The 24,798-nt window shown below is 38.7% G+C and overlaps 1 protein-coding gene and 1 long non-coding RNA gene across 3 annotated transcripts in view; one reads left to right on the top strand and one right to left on the bottom strand.

The window, feature by feature from the left end:
- Positions 1-24,798, top strand: part of LOC128858784 (uncharacterized) — a 59,648-nt gene that overhangs the window by 19,342 nt on the left and 15,508 nt on the right. The gene's annotated exons all lie outside the window — the stretch shown is intronic.
- On the bottom strand, positions 19,932-23,705 carry LOC128858778 (uncharacterized). Its single transcript, XM_054095280.1, has 2 exons — positions 22,021-23,705; positions 19,932-21,940 (listed from the first exon to the last, which is right to left on the bottom strand). Exons 1-2 carry the CDS (start codon positions 22,064-22,066, stop codon positions 21,081-21,083), a joined length of 906 nt encoding a protein of 301 aa, XP_053951255.1. The 5' UTR covers positions 22,067-23,705; the 3' UTR covers positions 19,932-21,080.

Raw genomic sequence — 24,798 nt, forward strand, 5'->3', positions numbered from 1 at the left:
AAGTAGTAGTAGAAGTATTAGTATGGCAGCGGCAAGTTGCATGCATTAATTGTTCAGCTGCGCTGTGATATCTTCATCACCGTCTAGTCAACACATTATGCATGAGTATGCGTGTGCTCTTTGGCTCGGTTACGCAGTTTTGATAAGAATTTTAGGTATGCAAGTGCTGGTAGTCTGCCTGTAGGCGCGTTCGTCAGCTTCCGCGCACACACACTGAGAGTGCTAAACTTTATTGAGTGGTTTTCGAGTAAATTGTATGGCTTGTAAAAGTGAAAACTTTTCTCGTTTTAGTTACACAGAAAATTTTGTAATGAGCAGAAATTTGTAAATGCCTAAAAGCAAACTTTTAACTACATATTTATGACACAAAAGTTATTTTTAATCGTTGCTTGAAAAGTCCAACTGTTAGGCGGTGGTTGAAAATTTTTTCGAAAGATAATTAGCATAGCAAAATGGCAGCGAATTGTGGACAGGCATAGACTTAAGCTGGTCTGTGCTTTATCGGCTTGCAGTTTCCAGCCATTTTTTGGTGATTTTTTCTTCTTTTTCGTTTTTTTCCTCTTTTTTAATATTTAAATATTTATTATAATTTCCTTAAGCGGTCCTTACTCTATCGATTATATATATATATAATTGACGCGCACACCATTTTTGGGTGTTTGGCCGAGCTCCTCCTCCTATTTGTGGTATGCGTCTTGATGTTGTTCCACAAATGTAGGGACCTACAGTTTCAAGCCGACTCCGAACGGCAGATATTTTTATGAGGAGCTTTTTCATGACAGAAATACATTCGGAGGTTTGCCATTACCTGCCGAGGGGCGACCGCTATTAGAAAAAACTTTTTCTTAATTTTCATCTTTCACCGAGATTCCTACGTCGGGTTGTCTCTCTGAATTCCGAATGGTAGTCACGCACCAACCCATTCGGCTACGGCGGCCGCTATACTCTATCGATTCTATCGATTATCGACCTGAATTTTCCAGCCATTTTTAGATGATTTTTTCTTCTTCATGTGTTCTCCAAATAATTCAAAAGATCACATTTTTCTTTTTCAAACCACTTAAGTTTATCAAGTCTTCGCCTCCACTATTATAATGCCCCTCTCCCTTTGATACTACCCCGTCCAAATGTGTCCTGGACCTGCAGTTAGATGAGATAGACAAAGACGACTGTTGACTTCATCTCTCTCTCTCTCTCTCTCTCTCTCTCTTAGCTTCACAGTCTGTGGTGGACCATAGCTTCATCAACAATCCTCCTCCAATAACGAACGTTCATCGCTTTTAAGTCCGCTTCTACGTCATCAAGCCATCTCTTTTTTGGTCCTCTCTTTCTCTCTTTCTTCCTCCAATTGGACGCAAAGTAAACACCCTTTTATGGATTCTTTCGTTGGGTATTCAAGTTTTATTCAGCGCTACAACAACACTAACCCAAAGCGCTTACTTGCAGGATGATTTTCGTGAAAACCGTCTCAAAACCGTTTTCGCGCCAGAAACAATCTATGCTGTGCGTCAATTGATAGAGGCATGCTTGGGCATGATCACGACAAACATATTGGGTTGAGGAATAAGTTCATAGCGTTTTTATATTTTCTTTCATTTTACAACGATTTGTTTGCTGTTTAGCAAAGAATTGAAAGATAGAACTTTTTCTGCTCTACAAAATTATGTTAATTTCATGTTTGAGGGATTTAGTTTTACAGAGGCTTTGAGGCTTAGAAACGGAATACCCAGGAGGCAAAAGTCAACATTTTCGACTCCTGTTCTTCTTTGTTTTTCATCGAGATCAAAAAGTTGTCGAAGCTGACCGGGACATTTCCAAGTATATGAAGAAGGTGTCATATGTGAGTCTACAGCCCGGAAATAGTTGACAAAGTTAAGAAATGGTGACTTTGATCGTCGATAATACGTCTCGCAGCGGAAAAACGGAAGACCTTCTGAATTCGATGAAGAACATCTCGAATCGCTTGTGAAGGCGAACGGTCGCCAAACCAGTTGGAAAATGCTACATAGCCCAGCTACACCGTGTGAATGAAGCTATTCGACTGAAAAGAACTGATCGACATGGTCAAACCATACTCCTTCACGACAACTGCAAGCCCTATGTTGCACAAGTCGTCGAAGCCGCACTCCAGGAGCTCGAATGGGAGTCTACACTCCGCCGTATTCTCCGGACCTTGCACCGACCGATTACCATCGTTCTCGCTCTCTGTCAAATCATCCGAAGGGCGATACCTTCGATAACAAAGGAATTTGGTGGAACGGCATCAAAAAATTGATCGAGAGGCGGAAATAGGTTGTAAACAGCACCGGCAAATATTTACTTGACTAGATTATTGATAAAATTATTGATTTTTGTTGAAATAAAAGTCTTCAGTAGAAACGGTACGAACATATTCACCAATAATGGCTTTTTAACTACCCGACGGACAGCAGCTTTAAGGCATTAAACATTTCAGTTTAAAATATAAAGTTTTAAAATTTTATTTATTTATTTACAATATTTATTTACAAACGTGGTATAATAATATAATTATTTTAACACGAGAATAGGAGCACTGGCTGCCAGGACCTTCGGCTCTCTGATTTGTTATAAAATGAATTATGAATTAATTACAGGCAAACTATGTAAAGTTATGGTAAATTACAATAGTTAAATGAGTTTCTTTAAATCGGTCTGTGCTAAGTAATCTAATATTTTTATAATATTTTCGTAGCATATATTTTTTAATAGTGATGATGGGATTTGGTCCCTAAAAATATTGCTCCTTACTGTGGAAAATTGTGTGCAGTTGTCGAGAAGATGAATTGATGTTAGTGGTAATGTAGGGCAGTGCTGGCACTTTGGCCGGTTAGTTCTGTTGAATATATAGGAGTGGCTTGCAATCGTGTGCCCAAGCCGTAGCCGAACAAACATTTTGACATCATTGCATCGGCAGTAAGATGGATAGTCGGGTTTTAGCCTGTTTGGATTAAATGTAGCGTATTGGTGCTGTGTAGATCCCCATGTAACCAATTGTTTTTGATACAGGTAATTGAGTACATATTTATTGAAGTATTTTTTAGAAAACTTGTTAAATGTTTTGAGCGGTTCCATGGCGGCCAATTTAGCTCGTTCGTCCGCTATTTCGTTCCCTTTAATGCCTGCGTGGCCTGGTACCCACATTAATTTTATGTTGTTGTTATTGCCGATCAGTTTGTTGCGAATTTGGGAAATAACATAAGTTTTATTTCTTATATTCAGTATTGACGCTATTGTTGACCTGCTGTCCGTGCATATTATTGTTTTAAGATTTGAGTTTTCAACAGAAATGATCCCGTTCAGGATTGCTGTGGCTTCAGCTGTGTAAACAGAGGCAAAATGGGGAAGGATGCCTGCTGAGACAGTGTTCCCCGAAGAATCCACGACTGCGAAGGACGTACTTGTCTCAGTTTCGCCAAGTAGAGGGTTAGTGAGCTCTGAAAATAAGCGTTGATAGGTTATTGGGCTAGTGGCACTTTTATTGAATTTTTCTAATTCCAAGATGAAAAAAGACTTGTTCATGTGCCAGGGCGGCAATTCTTATTTTTCTGAGATTACTGGTGAGTATATGCCAAGTTCTTTAGCCAAGTCGATGATAAGTCCAATTGTTGATTTCCGTTTTGGCGTTTTTTCCGCTGAAGTTCGGTTAACACTGTTTCATATAAAGTGCTGTTGTTGCACAGAAATAACTTTGGAATGAGTTTCATGAGACATGCATCAAATCTTTCTTCTATTGACGGTAATCCAGCTTCAACTAAACCGAATTTTATCAGAGATTTTGGAAACGCGCGTATGCTCCTGTTAACGGTCGTATGATATGCGGAATACAGAAGCTTAATGTTGCTTCTCGCACCATTGCCATACATCGGGAAACCAAAATCAATCTCGGACAGTAAAAGAGCTTTGGTTACATTTATAAGAGTAGATTGGTTAATTAAACAACGTTTTGATGATAAATATTATATTTAACTATACTTAGTCTGACAGCCAGTTGCTTTCGTAAGTCTAAACAATATTCTTTAAATGTTAGCTCCTTGTCAAAAATTGTACCCAAAAACTTAAGACTAGTTGTATTGAAAATTGGTATATCGTTGTGATCTAAATTAAAATAATTACATTCATGTTTGCGACAAATATGGAAGTTTTTACATTTCTTAATGGAGATTTTAGCACCTGAGACTTCGCCCCAACGAGCTATGTCTGAGAGTATATCTAAGAAGTCTTTCTTTACAGCATTTAAGTCGTTAACTTTAGAAAACAATAATAAATAAATAAATAAATAAAATTTTATTTTTTTTGTTGTTTTTTGTTGTTTTTGTTTTTTTTTTTTGTTAAAAGAAGAATGCGGTGCACGTTAATGTTTTTCAAAGTTATTCTCATTTGTATTTGGTTTTTGTTATTCAGATGGCAATAAATTTAAGTTTACGGCTTCCAAAACTTGTTGCACTGAAAGACTGCAGTATTACCTAAATAATGTAGAAAATACGAGGCGACTAGCAAAAGTTCAATAAGCAGGTGGTATTTTTTTACTTTTTTGAAAAAATTTAAAATGCCATTAGTTTTGTTATAGTCTTACGATGTTTCATTTAAAACTTCAGAAAAATCGTTCGTTACTCGTACTCAATATTTTACGGCTTTCGACGCCAACACAATTTTGTGGAAATTTTCAATGAGCATCAAACTGAATATAAAACCGACATTCCATCTTTTAAGACTATTGTAAGTGGTATCAAAGATTCCGCACTGGACATTTTTCTGCCAAAGACAAGCCTCGAGAAGGATGCCCAAAATCGTCGAACACAGGAAATGATGGGGGTACTGAATTGGGCTTGAATGTGAATGCTTGCGAATATTGTTTGGTGTTTTAATTATGACCCGGAAACCAAAATACAGTCCATGGTATGGAGCGCGAAAGTAGCAAATCTACCTGTAAAAGCCAGATACAAATGCCAGCAGCAAAAGTGATGGCATCGGTTTACCTGAGCAAAAATTGTTGCTGCTGATCCGTTAGACTCTTCTCAGACAGTAGGTTAGGTTAGGTTAGGTAGTGATGGTTGCCCAGAGAGTGGGCCCACTTGGACGAAAGAGTTTGGTTCATCCTTTGTGATACCATTGCAAGAGGGGGGAAAAGAGGTGAAGGAAAAGGATGATAGGACGAAAGGGAAAGTGGTGGGAAGGGTTGAGTGTTTGTGGACTATGAACGGTGACTGGTCTGCGGTTGTGTTAACCTCTCTATGCTGCTGATGAAGTTCATAAGTTGTTTGTTATCAAGACCCTCTATATCAGCAGGCGCAGAAAAGAAGTGAGAACCAAGATGCTTGAATCTTAGTCCCGCGAGAGCTGCGCAGCTGAGGAGCAGGTGCTGAGATGATTCCACCTCATCCTCCATACAGCTGACGCAAAAAGGACTCGAAGTGATTCCAAGTCTCACGGCATGTGTACCCCGCGGGCAGTGCCCCGTAAGGATGCCCATGAAATTTGAGAGATGAGATTTCGTCATCCTCAGAATATCCCTCGAACGCCTCCTATCCAAACGTGGCCAGAAGGACTTCGCGACCCTACACGTTCGTGTACTTACCCAGCGCTCGCGTAGTTGGTGCAAAGCCCATACTTCCAGGAGTAGAGCGCAGGTTGTCAAGGGGATCCCGATGCTCTCCTTTCGCAGGCACACCACCGCACAGGTCCCTTACCGCCGTTTCCAGCAATGTCACTGTGACCAGGTACTCAAATTATCTTTATATCGAAGAATTCTGATGCAATCGAGAGAGAGACCAGGCATTCCCTGACCAGTTTCGAGTGCACCATAATAGAGCCTACGGCCCTAATTGCCGCTTGGCTATCGGAGTAAGTATTTACCTTCTTAATAGTTATTACGCTAGTAACTAGCCAGTCAGCTACTTCTGTAATTGCGGCCACCTCTGCTTAATTGCGGCCACACTTCAGTGATCCGGTAGCCTGAATGTGAGTTTGATGGGGAGCTCTTTGCAGAAAACAACTCTAGGTGAGAGTCTCCATCTATTGCCAATTGCGCCCTTGCATCCATACAAGGCGATTGTTGCCTTCCTTACTCTTTCCTCAATGTTGGGCTTCCACGTTAGCTTACTGTCAGGGATTAGACCTAGGTACTTCACCTTGTCAGAAAGCACCAGCGGAGCACCCCCCATCGAAGGGAGTTGAGCTCTGGGTATTTTATATTTCCTCGTGAAAAGAATGAGCTCCGTCTTAAGAGGATTCGCCGATAAGCCGCAGTCCGCTGCCCATCGAACAGCTACGTTCAGATACCCCTGCATTAAATCGTAAACTTTCCTCTAACAATTGATGCCACATCGTCCGGGTAGGCAATCATCCTACAGCCCGTCCTCACCAGCCCTCCAGCAAGTCATTGATAACGATGATCCAGAGAAATGGTGAGAGAACACCGCCTTGCGGCGTGCCCCTGCGCACCTGCCGACGGAGAGAGACGCCGCCCCACTCTGCCACGACCGCTCTGTCGCTAAGCATTCTGTAAATAAACCTGGAAAGGTCGGTTCCAACCCCCAGCCTACCCCGAGATTTAATGATTGCCTCCGGAAGAACGTTGTTAAAAGCCCCCTCGATCTCGAAGAAGGCACCAACTGCGAGTTCTTTCTGAAATAGAAATTCCTCAATGTCTTTAACAATTGTGTGCAGGGCATATACCACTGATCTGCCCTTTCAATAAGCATGTTGGATATGCGACAAACGCCTCCGAGGAATTCCGCTTCTTATGTGTAGGTTAATCAGCCTCTCAAGGTTTTTCAGCAAGGAAGATGAGAGACTGATTGGCCTAAAATCCTTGGGCGAGACATGTGAGCTCTTGCCGGCCTTGGGTATGAATACAACCCTCACCGCCCTCCAAGGTCCCGGTATATAGCCCCTGGCCATGCAGCTCGCATAGATAGGGCCCACCCAGCGGCATGACACCTCCGCAGACTTCTGCAGCTGGGCAGGTATGATGCCTTCAAGACCAGGCGACTTGAACGGCCCGAAGGAGCCAATGGCCCAAGCCAAGCGGTGCTCATCCAGCAGCCAGTCCCAGTACTGAGGACAGATTGGTAAACCTCGCAGGCTGGGGCGGCTAGATACCGGATTCGTCGGAAAATGAGCGTCGAGAAGCATTTTTAGTGATTCTCAGACAGTAACTTCCAAATGATATACTGAAAACTGCATACGAAACGTATTCAAAAATTTACTTGAAAATAGGGAAAACAAGGAACTGCATCGCTACTTCTTACGCCACAATAGGGCGCCAGCTCCCACTGCTAAAGTGAAAAGTAACTTCGTGGTGTTTTCTTGCCCACCCCCTAATCTAGTGCCTTATGCGGCACCGTGCCCATTGGTCGGTTTGCAGCCAGGGGGCTTACCAGGCCGGCGCTCGCCTCGTCGAGCAGGTGGTCGTACGAGAAAGATGAATTTAAGTACGCCGTTGTCCACGAAGACTCAGACCACGAAAGCGTCGAGAGCACAAATATAGCTGAGGAAGAGGTTGCTTCGCATAACAAGAACAGACCAAGAATCAAGCCCGATAAGGAGGAGCTGAAGGCCAAAGCTTGGTACAAGGCAGAGGTCAAAGTTTGTGATCGATTTCGTAGCAAGTCCAGCCTGACGAATCAAGAGGAGGAACGGTTGGCTTGGGCCAGAGAAGAAATAAAAAATGGCCGAGCCTTCTACGCAGCAAAAACACAGTTTGCAACCTCCAATCCGAAGTATGCGAACAAAATTGAAGAAGAACTAGCCATTAAGAGACAGCGATCTGCGGATAGCGAGACCACAATGACATCGAAAAAGCAGAAGCACAAGCACGAAATGACCGAAAAACAGAGACGAAGAAAGATCTACGACCTCAAAAGCAGCAGCAACGGCCAGTGAAATTGCCAAGAAATATCTTATAGTGGCACTCACTGACCGTAGTGACAAACTGGGACGAATGTTGCAGAAACGGTGAAAGGTAGTGGAAATGAAGCTACTGGAAAACCTATTTACGAAAATGGACGCAAAACCGAACCCATGCCAGCATTTCACGGAGTAGGATAGTTCAGCGGCGTCGGTATTATAAAATGCAAGGATGACCCTACGCTCACATGGTTAAAGCAAGCAGTAAAAACGCTTCAAGGCCTGTGGGAAGGGGCATCATTTTAAATTATTGATCCCAGCTGCATCCTCTCAATACCGACGGCAAAAGTTTTCATTCCGCGCGTGGTCAAACCGGAAAATGCACTGCGACTATTACAAAGACAAAACATGGACGTGCTGACAGATGACTGGAAAGTGTTGAGCGTGGCAAAAGCAGCAACTGCTGATGGACGCCAGGACTACATTCTACAAATCAACAAACCGGCAGAGGTTCTACTTTACGCATTGACCGTCTCCGGATCAGGTGCCGAATAATTCTGGTTATTGCCAAAAAGTAAGAAAAATTTGAGAGAAGACAAGTCTGAAGAGATAATAAATGCGGTTAATGCTGAACTTAAGAAACTGCAAAAATGCGATGTTGACGACTGTTTTCAACAGTGGATTTACAGTTTAAAAAAATTTATTAAAATTAATTGTGATTATGTGGAGAAAATAAAAAGTACTGAAGATTAAAAATAAAAACTAAAAAATTTTTTTTTTTAATTCTTTTTTTTTTGGGTTTTTTGTTAGTGCCCTCGTATAACAGTGGCCGACACCTGGCAATAAACGCTTTGGACTTTCAAGCCAACGAAAATAAGTGGTGCCTGTAGACTTTTATCCATCACTGTAAATATACACAAGCTCAAGTGCTCAATAAACTACTTCTGACTGTTGTATGTAAATTGTTATGAAATCGAAAAAAGGTTAATAAAACATTGAACTTTTCAATAATTGCGACTCGAAAATTTATAGCTTTTCTCGGAATATGGGCCAGCGAGTACACAAATTCAAAATGTACCTCTCCTACATGCCAGTGGCTAATAACAAAAACTGCTAAACAGAAAATAAAATGCAGCAAAACACAAAAAAAAAAACTCGGTAACAACTGCGATAACAGCGCAAAACGCGTGCGAGAATGCGGAGTTTGCAAAAATCGAACACAAAAGAATGCAAAAAAAAAATTCTATGTACTTAAAAACCATAACACAGAAATCAGAACAAAAGCCTGAACACAAACAGAACCGCTGATATGAAAGCAAAAATGTAAAAATAAAAAAAATTTTAAAATAGGTAAAAACCGAAGCGTAATATTGCAATACTCACCAAATACAACAACATTTTATTTACATTTTTTGCCTCTGCATTCTCATTCAACGTTTCTTGCTGCTTTCCGTTTTTGTTACTGTTTTCGTTTTCTTGTTGCTTTTGGTTTTTTTGCTTGCGTCAACGCATGCCAATGCCATGTCAATGAACTGTCAAACGATGTGCGCCGACAACACACCTACACACACATTCACGTACATTTGCACAGCAGTGAAATTATATTGACAGAAATGCATACAAATGTCAACATGCAAGTCAACACTCTAGCGAGCGTATATATGTATGCGTGTGCGTACATTCTTACTTGTTACAGGATCTGTGCAACGAATTGCGAACGGTAAAGGTTTCTCATGGAATTTATTACTAAAAAAGTTAAAGACGACACCACAAAACCCGGTGCGATGAAGAATGAAGACGAAATGTGGGAAAATATTTTTGTTTGGGCCTTTGCAGCAAAAACAAAGACGTATTCCATACCTCACTGATTCACTGTACGTATTTAAATATTATCTCAAAGAGCTAAAGGCAACTCAGCATTAAACTTACAGCGCTCAAGAGATCCAAGCTATGATCGCAAAAAAATAATAAAATTTGGTTTCCCTAAAATTTTGCACCCACTAAATAATTTTTATTTTTGCTGAAAAGCTTAAAAAACGAGTTTCTAAGTATTTATTCACTTCTATTTATTCTATTAACGTCATAATTATCAATACTGCACAAATTCCAAATTTAAGGTTGGCAGCTCCTCCAGACAACGATTTTCCAATAATTTATTGCAAAAAACTGAGAGTATTTATTATCTTAAAATAAATTACATATTAATACTCATGTTTGAGTGAATATAAAAAAATATTGCTTGAAATAAAAAATAAAAAAGCTACAGCTGCGCAAACGTGGCTAATTTAATTTATAATCAACTGAAATCAAGCAGATAACAAATTTTCCTTAAACTAGTCCTGAAGTTTACAGAGCTCTATTTCGCGAACAATTTGAAAAGTATACTCAAGACAACTGGAGCTTCATCTGCACAGATGGATCTAAAACAATAATGTTGCCACATTCGCCGTAGTTTCCAATACAGAGTTAATCATATCAGGTCGTTGGCTTTTCGGTGGAACCTCAGTCTTCACAGCCGAAGCACTGGCAATCAAAATTGCTATTGAATATGCGACAAAACTGAAGGAGAAATTCGTAATATGCACAGACAGTTTATCATGCTTGAGTGGACTCCAAAGCGTAAACACCTCCAGTAGTCTAATTCAAAATATAAAGCAGCACTAATAACTCATCACAAAAAGATCAACTTATTATGGGTCCCGGGTCATGCTGGGATCCCAGGTAACGAGGCAGCAGATGTGGCCGCCAAACAAATCCATCTCCAACCCTGCCTTACTTTTGCAACATTTGAAAAACACGATTTGATTAGGACCGTTGCTGCATAGGTATATTCAAAGTGAGAAAGATTAGAATTGGAAAGAATTTTCATCCTGGTACGGCAAAGTTAACCCATCAGGACAAAAGCCCCACTTTCCAAATAATAACACTCGGAGCCAAACCACTACCTTTATACGGTTACGCATTGGGCACATCCTCTTGACACACGAACACCTCCTCACAGGGAAACCCAAAAACACATGTCCTTGGTGTGGATCACTTTCCACGATCGACCACTTACTAGATGAATGCCCTAATCTCCGAAGCCACAGGATCAAAATATTTGGCGACATTAAACCCTCCGCACTTCTTGAAAAACCTTCTTCTAAAAACATTCACAAAATATATAACTTGCTGAAACAATGTAAGTCAATAAAGATTATTTAAACTCCATAATTCGAACTAAATCAACACAGGTATTATATACTTAAAGAAAGAGTCGTAAGCCCTGGCAGCTAGTACTCCTCTATATTTAGATATAAGCATTTTGATATATCTAATAAATAATAATTAATAATAATAAATTTTCCTTAAAATAAGTTATTCCGCTTTGCACTTACCTTTTTTTACCAAAAAAAAAATAAAAAATTAAAATTTGAAGTGAAAAAAAAAACATGTACCCTTTTTTTATAAACAAATTGATCAAAACAATATTTTTAGTGATAATTAATATAAAATTTGAGGTACAAGCAAAGGCCAATATGTCATAGAATATCCCTGTAAAATTTTAAGTTGATATCTTGATTACTTTTTGAGTTATATTCAACAGCGCGGAAAAAACGCTTTTCGAGAAAAACGCAATTAAAGTTTTCGTTCTTACTCATCTTTCGTTCGACACTCATCACTTCACTGACTCTATAGGGACTTTTTAGACTTTCTATTAAGCAAGGCGCATTTATTAAAGGTGATGATGGCACAAGACCAACAAAAATGTTTTGTACGTTTGATTCTCACGACAAAGTAGAAAACAAAAAATTAATTCGCCTTGTTTTATTCTATGCTGACATCCTCATGGACATGGGGAAGAAAAAACACAAATCAGCTGATTTACCAAAACCACCTTTAATAGATTCGCCTTGCTCTTAATCTTAAGACATTGAAAAGATATTCTTTAGATCGTAAATAAATTTATAAGGCGAAGAAAAAATGGAAAATTTGAAAGTGCTGGAGGAGCAGCCCCCTTAAAATTATTTTTTAAAGTTCTTTTTCAGTTTACGACTTATTATAAGCATGCGGACAAAATCATTTTTATAATAATTGCTGGCAATGCCCAAAATATTTAAATCATTTGCCCTGGAAACGTGTCTATGCTGTGAAAATTTTTTTTTTAATGCATACAAAAAAATGACAGTTTTCCCGGTGTATGATGAACATCCATTCGTCGCCGGTAAGCTTTCTCGTACATTTATCAGCCTAGGGAAGGTTTTATGGTTGCCCGCAAAAGTAAAAAGCCTCACATAGACGTGAAATGAAATTCGTTCATTGGGATATGATTCTTAGCTTTGAACAACAAAAAAGTTTTTTTACATATGAAAATTTTTGTATACAAATTTTTGCCAAAATAAGAGGTATTAAATTTTATATAACTAAAGATGTTTTTATTACAACAAAATCCGTTCGGCTTGCTCTAAAATGCTAAAGTAAATCTGTAAATATTTATTTGAGTTATGATTCCAGCCGGCCAAAAAAAAAAGGATCATTGAGCAAAAGGCTTTTAAAATTTTACTTTTGCAAAAATGATAGAATTCTCTAATATGTCTACCTAAGACTTTTTATTTAAAACAAACTGCTATCACTGTTAACGTTGCAATGCCTGAGTGGATGGCTTACTGCACGGATTTCACTTCCACTTGACGAATTAATGCCGTCATTTTCCGCCTTATCAGATTTAAAGCAATATTCGTCAGAACTGTCACTAACTAACGTATCATCTCTAGATCGCTTAGTCATCCTGCGTAGGATAAAATATATAAAAAACCTACTGGTTCCTCTGGTAGAGACAGTGAAAGACTGAATCGAAGAACTGAAATTCGTTCTGACTCAACCGTCATCTCACATCGTAAGTTTACATTATAAGGAAGATAAGACTTCATCTCTAATTGCTTCTAATGTCTTTGAACGAAAACGTGACTCTTTTACTATACCCATGCGTATCTTATCGCTCAGAACGACGGACGTGGCGAGCCTTGCAGCTACGAACTAATTTGGGCGGCTATGTGCCGGCACTCGTCCCCAAAGTGTTAATAAAAAAACTCACTTAGGAAGCTAAGTTTGGTTTGAAGATTTGCTGTGGACCGAAATTTCGTGAGGCTTAAGCTCGGCAGAATATTATTGTGCCTACTTTAACGGAAAGTAGTAATAATTTTAAAACGATTTGTAGTATGAATGTGAATATCAGCGGCTCTTATTAATCCCGAAATTAAACAATTAAAATTCGAAACGTTCATATAAAAAAATTCATGATCCCGAAATTGCATTAAGAATATCTAAACATTTCGGGATTAACTGAACTTGAGAACAGTTTGCTTGTATTACTTCGAAATAAACAATTAGTATACGAAACGTTTTTATAAAAATAATCGGGATCCCGAAATTACAATAAAAATATCCCGAAATTTGGGGATTAATAAAATTTAAGAACTGTTTGCTTGTTTTACTTTGAAATAAACAATTAATATTCGAAGCGATCTTGTAAAACAAAAATTCGGGATCCCAAAATTTCCGCATTAATAAAACATGAGAACTGTTGCTTGTATTACTTCAAAACCAGCCATTAATATTCCAAACGTGTTTTTAAAAAAAACAGTCGGGATCACGAGATTACATTCAAAATACCCCGAACTTTCGGGATTAATAAAACTAGAGAATTGCTTGCTTCTTTTACTTTCCCGCAATTTCGATATAATTTTAATGTAATTTCGTGATCCCGAATTCCGTTTTAATGGAAACGTTTCGAATATTAATTATTTATTTCAAAGTAACAAACAGTTCTCAATCTTTTTAATTTATTTATTTATTATTTTTAATTTTAGTATTTATTTAATGTTAGTCGAAAAACACAACCAGTGCCAATGTTACCTATTTTTTAAGGGGGTAGTATGGTTAATTCGGTGTAAAACAAGCATATTTTTCGAAATTTTTTTTGTCGACACAGTTGATTTATTCAAAATTTTAAAATTACTTCATTATAAAGTCATATTTAAAGAATATTGTGTGAAATTTTCATTGATTTTTATGAAGAAATGAGTTGGTGGCAGCGAATCTTCGCGGACGTCTCATGAAAAAGTTTGTCCCTCAGAACTCATTACTGGATCAACTAAAATCAAAAAACCAAATTGATTTCATCAGCTAATAAAGTTTCGCAGGTAACAACGTCGAATTTTTTTTTTTTTTTTTTTTTTTAATTTTTTAAAGCGCTTTGAAGTCAAAACACCGATTTTTCATAAAAAAAACTTGAAAACTTTGTTGTTTTAAAATATGACAAAATTTAAAAAAAAAAAAAACTCGACGTCATTACCTCGTGAATAAAGTAAAGAAACAAAAAAACCAAATTTGAAAAGAATCGGTGCAGTAGATATGAATCTACAGTGGACACCGACCGTAAAAAAGGCAAGTGTGAGAAAAACGCGTTTAAAGATTTTCGGCAGCGTGAAATCCGGTTGGAGAGGTAGATACTTAATCCTTTGTGTCTTTGTCAATTTTACTCTAATGCACTTCAAACTTTCACACAATAATCTTAAGATGTTATAGAATAATTTAAAAAAAAAAAAAAAAAAAATTAAAAAAAAAAAAATACCATACTACCCCCTTAATAAAATAACAAAGAAGAGGAAATAATTCTCAATGAAATTTACTCGCATGGACATTTATGACTTATGTTACCTAAATTGTATTTAAGTGTGGAATATGTATTCAAACCAGCAATGCATCACAGTCATATTGACTTTAGAAGTGAAACAATTTCGTATTTTGGATTAATGGTAATTTTTTCAACGAATTAAAAAAAGTTATAAATTCTGGATTAAAATATGAAATCAAATATGAATTCATGTTTATAAATTTTTAAGTTTCGACTAGCACCAGTATTCCTGAATTTCAGGGTCCCGAATTCACGGCATTTCGGGGCTCATGTTTCGAATGTGTGCGAAAATTATGAAATATTTCGAGAGACTCTAAAAAATTGCATACATTTTATGAGAGAAAGAATAGACGTTTTCGGGGTCCCGAATTTACGCGATTTCGGGACTAACGTCTCGAATGTGTGCGAAAGTTATGAAACATTTCGAGAGACGCATACATTTTATGAGAGAAAGAAGAGACGTTTTCCGGCTCCCGAATTGACGGGATTTCGGGACTGACATCTCGAATGTGTGCGAAAATGGCGCAAAATCTCGAGAAATTATAAAAACTTGCTTACATAGAGCGACAGAAAGAATAAAAATTGTGCGTGCAAACATACGAGGGCGGATCAATAAGTCCGTGACTTTTTGTATTTCTGACCTCTTTACTGAAAAAGAAATACTGCTCCTGTCAACAGGCATCTGTCAGTTGACTCCTGTCAAAATTTGAACGTGCTGCGTCAGTTAGTTTGTGTTTTACAGCTACCTTTATCAGACTACCCAGTAATTTGAGGAGAAAATGGAAAAAACTGAATTTCGTGTGCTTATTAAGCCGATTCACCCTTAGAAACCCACTGCTTCGACTGTTGTTTGGTCTCTGATGTGGGGTGATGGATCCATGTTTCGTCCACGGTTGCAAAACGACGCAAAAACTCCTCCATATTGCGATTAAACAACGCCAAACCTTCCTGTGAAGTTATTACACGATTGCGTTTGTGGTTGACTATGAATTACTGGGTAGTCTGATAAAGGTAGCTGAAAAACACAAACTAACTGACGCAGCACGTTCAAATTTTGACAGGAGTCAACTGACAGGAGCAGTATTTCTTTTTCAGTAAAGAAATCAGAAATACAAAAAGTCACGGACTTATTGACCCGCCCTCGTACATATATATGTATAGTATATGGAAGCATTAAGGAAAGGTATCAAAATATTAAAAACAACCCTACTTATATGAATTTAAAAAAAATTGTTATGAAAATTATAACTATTCAATATGCCCTAGGACTTTAATTTTCATTCCTAGCCAAATTTAGTGTTTGCAATATTTTCTTATCGTTCACATTCCGTTGGCCAGATACTGTATTTTGTAAATAGATCCATTTGCCAATATGACGCAAGAAAGCACAAGAAATGCCGCAGTGGCAAAATTTCGCTGCTGTGATTTTAATTACTTTTATGCACTTCTTACTTCAATTCAATTTGCCGCTCACCGCGCTGTGACACCCCTAAGACAACAAATATTTAGCATCATTCAATAACTTTGACATTAGCAAACGCAACAAATTAGGGGTGTTTGCGTTAGTGGTAAACGTATGGACAGGGTGAGGCAGTTAAAGCGCAACGTTTCAAAGTGATTTTTTTATTACTGATTTGTGAAGCAAAAGACGCACTAATTTTATTTTATTATATTATATATTTTTGAGCAACCTTTACAAATTTTCGTGTAACATTTTTGAAGGAAAAAATTAACACCTTTCTTTTTGCTTAATTTTTTTGTATATTTTAAGTCACACGCTTTCAATCCTTGAAGACCTAACCTTAAACGCTTTCGTTGCATTTGCTTAAAAGAATCTAATATCTGAAGGACGAACTGTGGTTCTTATAAACTCAGCCACAATCGAATTGTGTCACCCTGTATACATATAAACATCATTGACTTGTGCAATCAGTGTTCTTCTTAGCGACCCTTCATTGCATTTTTATGGCTGCGAAAATTACTTCCAATCCTTGAGTGGCAGCCAAATATTCTTTTGGCTATTAGACCTTTCTCCCTCTTTTTCGTTGCTATTGTCTTAATTGGCCATTTTGATTATCAAAAGTCGGCACTGTGTCGCGTGTACAAGTGGCGCTAATATCAACGAACCCATGTGACGTCTGTAATGTCAATATTGACAGTAACGTCATTAGTGCGCAATGTCAAGCGGGTAGAGGCGATTGACAGTTTACCAATTGGAGGAGGGTTACACCAGTGGAGTGCAGAAAATTAATTAAATTTTCAGAATCGAAGAGTTTCTGGGAAAAATAATAAGATTTCGTATGCTCTTCAGAGAAATAATAAGATTTCGTATACTTGCAACATATTTTCTCCCATTCTCTTCGTCATCGTCCTAGACGACGTCATGAGCCAACTGAAGCCACACAAAAGAGGCATCGCATGAATGTCACCAGTCATCGTGAGGACCTGGACTACGCCGACGACATGTGCCTCCTCTCTTACAAACTCAATGACATGCAAGCGAGGGCGAACAGACGAGTCACGCGGGCACGCACTGTCGGACTGGAGGTCAACATCGCCAAGACCCAGGCTAAGAGAGTCAACCTCAATAAACAAGACGTAAGGTGGTCGATAGGCCGATGGAATTTGTCGAAAGCTTCTGCTAACTCGGTTGCACTATCATGGAAGACGGCGGAGCAGATGAAGATGCCAACTGCAGTATCAAATCGCAAATCTCTAGACGCTCGAAACTGGGAATATTCAGCTCATGTGTGAAGTCAGTATTGTTGGACGAAAGTGAAATATGGCTGGTCTCTAACACCATCACGAAGAGGCTACAATCTTCCGTCAACAAATGCCTCCGCATCATCTGTAGAATAGGCTGGCCGAACACCATTGGGCACGACTGGCTGTGAAGATTAATGAATGAGGAACGCTTAGAAAACCGTCAGATAGCATAACGAGAATCGCAATGGATTGGAACCTGCAAGAGAGCAGATGTCGTGGTTGGTCAAATAATACATGGAGAAGGTATATGCTGCGTAGACTGGCAGATGCCGACATCAAGTGGGACGGTGCAAAAACAACTGCCCAGAACAGTGTACGATGGAAAAGTCTTCTCGAGGCTCTATGCTCCGGTGCGGAGTGAACAAGGAAAAAACAAAAAAATTACTTTCTAGATATTGATTGAAATATTTTCTAAGCAGCTGTTAGACTAGGCTTCACACCATACACCGTATTAATCAGTCTTTATAGCAGCTAATTCATTTAAATGTTTGAAGTGCAGGTGAAGATCTCTCAGGGTTAACCCTGCTCCGTCATCCTTCGTCAAAATGACTACGCGCGATTTTATTTTAAAATTAAAACCGGTTTTTTTAGATTGTTTTGGTCTGATTTTTCTGATAGCGTTAGTTGGTTAGAAGCTGTTGGTGGACGAAGACGTACAGCAAACAACGCACATTGTAAGTATTTTTTTTTCGCTTATAATTTTTTGCCGTAGTCAAAATGACGAAAGATGACGTTTGTGTAACTTCCAGTTTTGACGGAATACTTTTTTAGTACGAATAATTTTATCGTAACTCTAAAATGGCTAATCAACAATCACTAACAGATAAACAAATTGAGAAATTTCTCTCTTGTTGTGATAGCAACGATGAATTTGAAAGCGATGACAGTGAAATAGGTTGTGACACAGAAGTTGAAGAAGAGGATTTCGTTGCAAACACCAGCTCATCAGATGAAGCAACTGATGAGGATGAAGATAACGTTATTACATGTGAGAAAACTATACTTCGAGGGAAAAATGGTCATAAATGGTCATCAATTAAAGGTACAACTCATCATTATGGGCTAAATATCGTACATAAAAGTCGAGGGCCTACCCGTCAGTGTAAAAACCTAATTGATCCGTTCGACTGTTTCAAACTGTTCATAACAGGAGATATCGTCGACGAAGTTGTAAAGTGGACAAATGTTGAAATAAATCAACGCCAATCAATCTTACTAGCAAATACGGATCAGACACAACGACGTAACACAAATGCAAATGAAATATATGCAGTTATGGGTATATTGGTGTTGACCGCTGTTAAAAAAGATACGCATTTATCTGTGGAGGGAATTAATGGGTGATAAATTCGCACCCATCAGAAAAATATGGGAAATGTTTGTAAAAAAATGCAGGGAAAATTACAGTCCTGGTCCATACCTTACAGTGGACGAACAGCTTTTGGCTTTCCGAGGCAAGTGCAGTTTCAAGATGTATATCCCGAATAAGCCTGCCAAATATGGAATTAAAATGGTGATGTTATGTGATAGTGGAACCAAGTATATGGTGGACGCAATTCCATATTTGGGCAAAAATTCGAACAATACTACAATGCCTCTTGGAGAGTTCTATGTGAAAGAGCTTACGAAAACTGTACATGGCTCAAACCGAAATATTACAATGGACAACTGGTTCACTTCAATACCTCTGGCAAAATCATTAGTGCAGAGCCCATACAATTTGACAATTGTCGGCACTCTTCGGTCAAACAAAAGAGAAATTCCAGTTCAGCTAAAAGAAAAAAAGGGTCGTAAGTGCGGTTCGGCCATGTTTTGCTACGACAGCAACTTAACATTGTTATCGTATAAGCCGAAGCCAAAAAAAATGGTTTATCTTTTATCCTCATGTAACGAACAGGGCACTATCAATTCCAATACAAATAAACCCAACATGGTGGAGTTTTATAATAGTACCAAAGGAGGAGTTGATACATTCGATCAGATGTGCAGTGTTATGAGCTGTTGAAGAAAAACTAACAGATGGCCATTATGTCAATTTTTCGGAATTTTAAACATAGCTTTCATTAATTCATATATAATTTATACCCATAATGTGTTTCAAGGTGGTCAAAAGCCACTAAATCGCGTTAATTTTATGAAAAAACTTTTTGCGGAACTCATAAAAGAGCAACTAAAGGACAGGCTTGTTATGCCAACAATAACATCCACTGTGAGAAATGATATCGAGAATCAGCTTCAAATAAATAAATCTACAGAATCTGAAAACAAAATACCAAAAAGTTCAACTGGAAAAAGAAAAATATGCGCAGTTTGTCCTTCTGCTAAACGAAGAATGACAAACGTCGTTTGTGCAAAGTGCAAGAAAAGGCTGTGCGGCGAGCACAAAATAGAAGGTTGTGACTCATGCTTTATATGAAATAATTTATCTTAAAACTAATGTTCCTTTTTTAGTTGAATGTATTATTTATAAGAAACTATAAGACTTAATGGATAAAAATGTGATTTATTTTTTATTTGAAATGTTATATAATAAGTTGTTTAAAAAACCATGCCAATTGAAAGAAGGCTATTCAATGTTAATTTTACGCCAAAAAAAATAATAAAATTTTATGAGTTTCGTTAAATATTAATTTTAAAGTATCTAAATAAAAATAACAAATCAATTTTGATACCTATTTTTGTTGACAAGTTTTTTTACAAGCTTTTTAAAATACATCGTAGTCAAAATGACGAAGGATGACGTTAGTGTGCAAGAAATAAGGATGACGTTCTAGGGTTAAAATACCCTTTGCTCACAAAATGTTTATTTTTTATTTGCCCAATCTTCGAACCTTCAATCGCTGTGCTACAAAACTGAGGAAAGTATATTGACCTTAATGTTTTCACCACAGTCGGTTATACATTACCCGGTTATACATTATATGGAGATTCTTTTATACTCTTACAACAATAACAGATGTCTCAAAAAATTAGTAAAACTCCTACATTTCTTCTAGAATGTCATTTTCAAGAGCTCCGCCCTCCGGCACACAACCTTAGCATGTTAGCTGGTCGATTTTACAAAAAAAACTTAACATATGGCTCACATAACGAACTTCACTTCATACCACAAAAGCTCTATGAAGAGTTGTGTTGCCCCAATTAAGTTTAAGGATGGGTGTTTCATTCAAGGCTTTACGCTAATTTTTCTTAGACGAAGCATATGCCTACATGCAGCATGAACACCCTAACTTCAGAACTCTACTTCATAAAATTAGGTTGTTTTTAAAATCGATTTGGACTTGCAACCCGAAGGATATATACCCAAAACGGGGATGTAGAGGCAGCTGGATATATATGTATTGGCGCGTACACCCTTTTTGGTTGTTTGGCCGAGCTCCTCCTCCTGTTTGTGGTATGCGTCTTAATGTTGTTCCACAAATGGAGGGACCTACAATTTCAAGCCGACTTCGAACGGCTGATATTTTTTATGAGGAACTTTTCATGGCAGAAATACACTCGGAGGTTTGCCATTGCCTGCCGTGGAGTGGCCGCGATTAGAAAAAACTTTTTCTTCATTTTGGTGTTTCACCGAGATTCAAACCAATGTTCTCTCTGAATTCTCAGTGGTAGTCATGCACCAACCCATTCGGCTATGGCGGCAGCTGGTTATATATACTGGAAATAGGGCAATCAAAAACTTTTGTTTTGTATTTTATTCTTAAATATAAAACAGTTGCTTAACATAAAAATAAAGAATCACTTATAGCACAAGAAGTTTAGTGTGAGCTCATTGAGGAAGTGGCGGCCGTAATATCGGCTCTAAAGCGCCATTTGCACGCATAATAACGATGAAACCGCCCGGTGGTAAGCCAGTGGATTCCTTAACTGAGTTAGGCGAATAAGTTATTGGCGCTGGAGCCACAAAAACAGCTGGTGAAAAGTAAGTTCTCGAATCTTCTTTAGGGTTTCGTACCCGTTTTTTCGAGTATGCCTCGAATGCAGTCATTTTATTCTTTGTAGCTTTAGAACGGCGTTTCGATTTATATCTATAGCTTGGATGTTTGCCGAACATCTCTTTTTTATGGATGGATAGTAGAGTCTTGTGTGATAGAGTCGGTTTTGTACCCATTTTCATGGCTGGAGCATCGGTGGAAAATGGAGTAGCAAATGTGGCAGATTTTACTGAGTTCGAAGCCAGTCTATGGGTTGTTGAGGCAAGCTCCGGAGACGAAATAGTAGTAGCAGATGTGTTTTGAGGTATTGCAACTGGAAGTGGCGTAGCTACTGGCGGTGGTTGAGTCATTGTTGCCGTTAAGCGAAGCGGCACAAAGAGTCCAATTGCTGATGGTGAAAGCGCAGCTGAAGGTTTTTTTGTCGCTATTGCAGATATAAAGGAACTAGCTGGTTCTATCATGGGTAACGGTGATAACTTTTGCAGCTGTAGTGAAGGAAAAGTGTGAATGCCTTGTGATGTGGTGGCCGTAGCAGACTGCACTGTTGCTGGAGCTAATATTGCCTGTTTAGCTAAAGGCGCTGGAGGAGTATGCAGACTTTGAAGTGCAGAAACTGTTCTTAGTGACTGAGTTCCAAGCGCAGTCGGTTGAAAAGGAACTGCCACCGCCTGTGCAAAGCAATACTGCAACAGAACTGAAAATAAATACCAAAAGCAGATATTTTATTAATTTATAAACAAAGGGAAAAGAATAATAGGTGAAAAATCAGCTTACCGCAAGCTACTGTTATTGCTAGAGTTAACACTAAATTATTGGTCATTTTGGATTGCTTCTCAGACACCCTGCACTATGTCGAATACGAAGATGATCCTTTGCTCCTTGCTGCGACTTGGGAGCTCCGTAATTTTAATAATAATTTTTATATTTATCTCAAGCAGCAAACTGGCGTCGTCCATCCGTTGTTCAGTTGTGCATGTTACTCAAAGATATTAGGCCGCAGTGGCTATTTATAAGTTCATTTCCATTTGTTGGCATTGTGGCCATTATCTTAGCAGTGGCTTATTTAGAACATCGGCATTTGATATCAGGGTATCTACTGCTGACTCGATATGCTCGTACTTGTCTCCAAGATACCAGTTCTTAATCTCCGTGCTGACCTATCGCTTGCACATACGAGTAACTATTTGTGCCGGTGCGTGCTCGAATTGCATGACTCAATATCTCTTGCATAATTATTGCTGACACGTTTCTGCTTACGATTGCAATCGATTGTCTTTAATTAATTGCTATCATGGCTAATATACATACATACATACATATATGGCCATCGCTTGGCTTACAAGTCGGATATACATGCGTACAGACACACACACAGAAGTCACTTGAAGGTCGTAGTTGGTGTGGACCAAGATGAGAGAATGGTCCGCAAATGTGTTACAGGGACTGCATTAGAGAAAGAAGACAAAGAAGTAATGAAGGATAGACGGAGACAGAAATATAAATGAAGAGCCATAATGGCTAGCTTGGCCCTGCGATGCAATGCTTAAACGGCGGTACCGCAGGGCAAACTAAAGCTACAGAAGTCGAAGTTAGGGTTTAGTACGTAGGTGTACTGTTTCGCAAGTCCAGTTTAGTAGTAATACTGACTGTGTGTGGTCCCGAATGAGGTGCACCCTTAGCGATCAGTATGAATCGTGCATGCCATCTATATTGACGGTATCTATGTAAGATTCCCCCTTCGGATAAAAAAAAAAGACACTTGAAGGTACTCGATGGCTACACGGTAGCAAGAAGTACTGCCTAATTGTAACGCTGGGCATTAGGAACGCCTTCAATACGGCGAATTAGAGCAAATTTCTGATCGAGCTTGATAGTTTCCACATTCCAATGTACATTTGTAGGATTATCGCCAGTTACCTTTCTGACAGACCCCTGCGCTATAAAACCGATGCTAGTGTAAAGTAGCACAAAATAACTGGCGGAGTTCCACAAGGCTCAGTCCTAGGCCCCTTGTTATGGAACATTATGCACGATGGAGTTTTGCGCCTCAATCTACCTCTAGGGTCACAAATTTTAGGATTTGCTGACGACATTGCTGTTGTGATCGTGGTAAATTACTCCGTCAAGCCGAAGAAATAATTAACCAAGCTGTCGGCATAGTAAAACAATGGTTGTAAAATAGCGGTACTAACTAGCAGCAAGAAGATTGTAGAGTCGATGGTGGTGGTCATGGCAAAGAATCGAAGCCATTCATTAAGAGCCTGGATGGAATATTTGACCGTAGGCTTAATTTCAAATTGCAATAATTGCGAGCAGAAGGGCAGCAGAAGCAGTAACTGCGCTAAAGCGATTAACCCCCTTGTCTATAACCAAGTTTTTCGACATTGTTCTATAACCGGGGTACCCGGTACGTATATGCTTATTTAGCAGTATTTTTCAGATATTTTTTCTTTGCATTTTCCCAGGTCTATTCTTATAACGTACCGGCTTTTCAGGTAGTCGCACGCTCCCCTACAAATGGTAGGCAGATGTGCGACTACCTGAGCTCTATGACGTCAAGAACTGACGTCATAAGGTACCTGGGTTGTAATGTGACCGCGTCTTTGGCGTCTATTTCATTTAGTATTCGCTGAGTAGTTGAGAAGTGTAAACGATTTCAGAGTGATTCAAAAAAAAACCTAATTAAGAAGAAAATAGAACAACTATCTAAGCAAGAATTCGCAAGGTAAACTTATGTAAAATTAGTATTTCGGTATAAATTTCCGATTTTGATGAAAGTAAAAAAATTATCTGTTATGTATTTCATTATTAGGTTGACTGCTGTAGAGAGGTCAGCGTATTTGGCCGCGTTACTGGGAGATGAGTCAGACCCTGAGAGTTCCACGTCAGATAGTGAGGATGAAGAGGGGTTACCGTTAGCGAAAGAACAGTCACAACGTCAGACTGAAATTTCTGACAGTGAAGAGATACACGGTCACCGTGATAGCCAAGTCGAGCAAGAGGAAGATAACGACGAGCCTACTGAAGTGGACACATCACATGAATCGGAGCCTGATTTCCTTGTGGCCAAGGACGGTACAAGATGGAATAAATCACCAGCTTCACCACCATTCAACGCCAAACTGCTGCTCGAAATATAATTCGCTAGAGATGTGGTCCTCATCGAAGCACGGAGACATTGTCAATCTTGGCCACTTTCGAATTGATTGTCATGAATGAAATGGTTGATATCATTATACAACTCACTAACAGGAAAGGAAACATGGAGTACCAGAAGTATAATGAAGCACATCCTGAAAAAAACAGTGCGTGTGGAAAGATTTGACGTCTACGCATTCTTAGGAATTCTCCTCATGAGTGGTGCAAATAATTCAAACGTAGACCATACCAGAGACATGTGGAAAGTAAGTGTTTATCCACTATATATAGCAACAATGGGATTCAATCGTTTTTGGAATATTTTACGATTCATACGTCTTGATTACGCTAACACTAGAGAAGCCCGGATAAGTCATGACAAAGTTGTACCAATACGTGATATTTGGACGATGC

The sequence above is a fragment of the Anastrepha ludens genome, chromosome 3 (genome assembly GCF_028408465.1).
Source record: "Anastrepha ludens isolate Willacy chromosome 3, idAnaLude1.1, whole genome shotgun sequence".
NCBI classification, from domain to species: domain Eukaryota; kingdom Metazoa; phylum Arthropoda; class Insecta; order Diptera; family Tephritidae; genus Anastrepha; species Anastrepha ludens.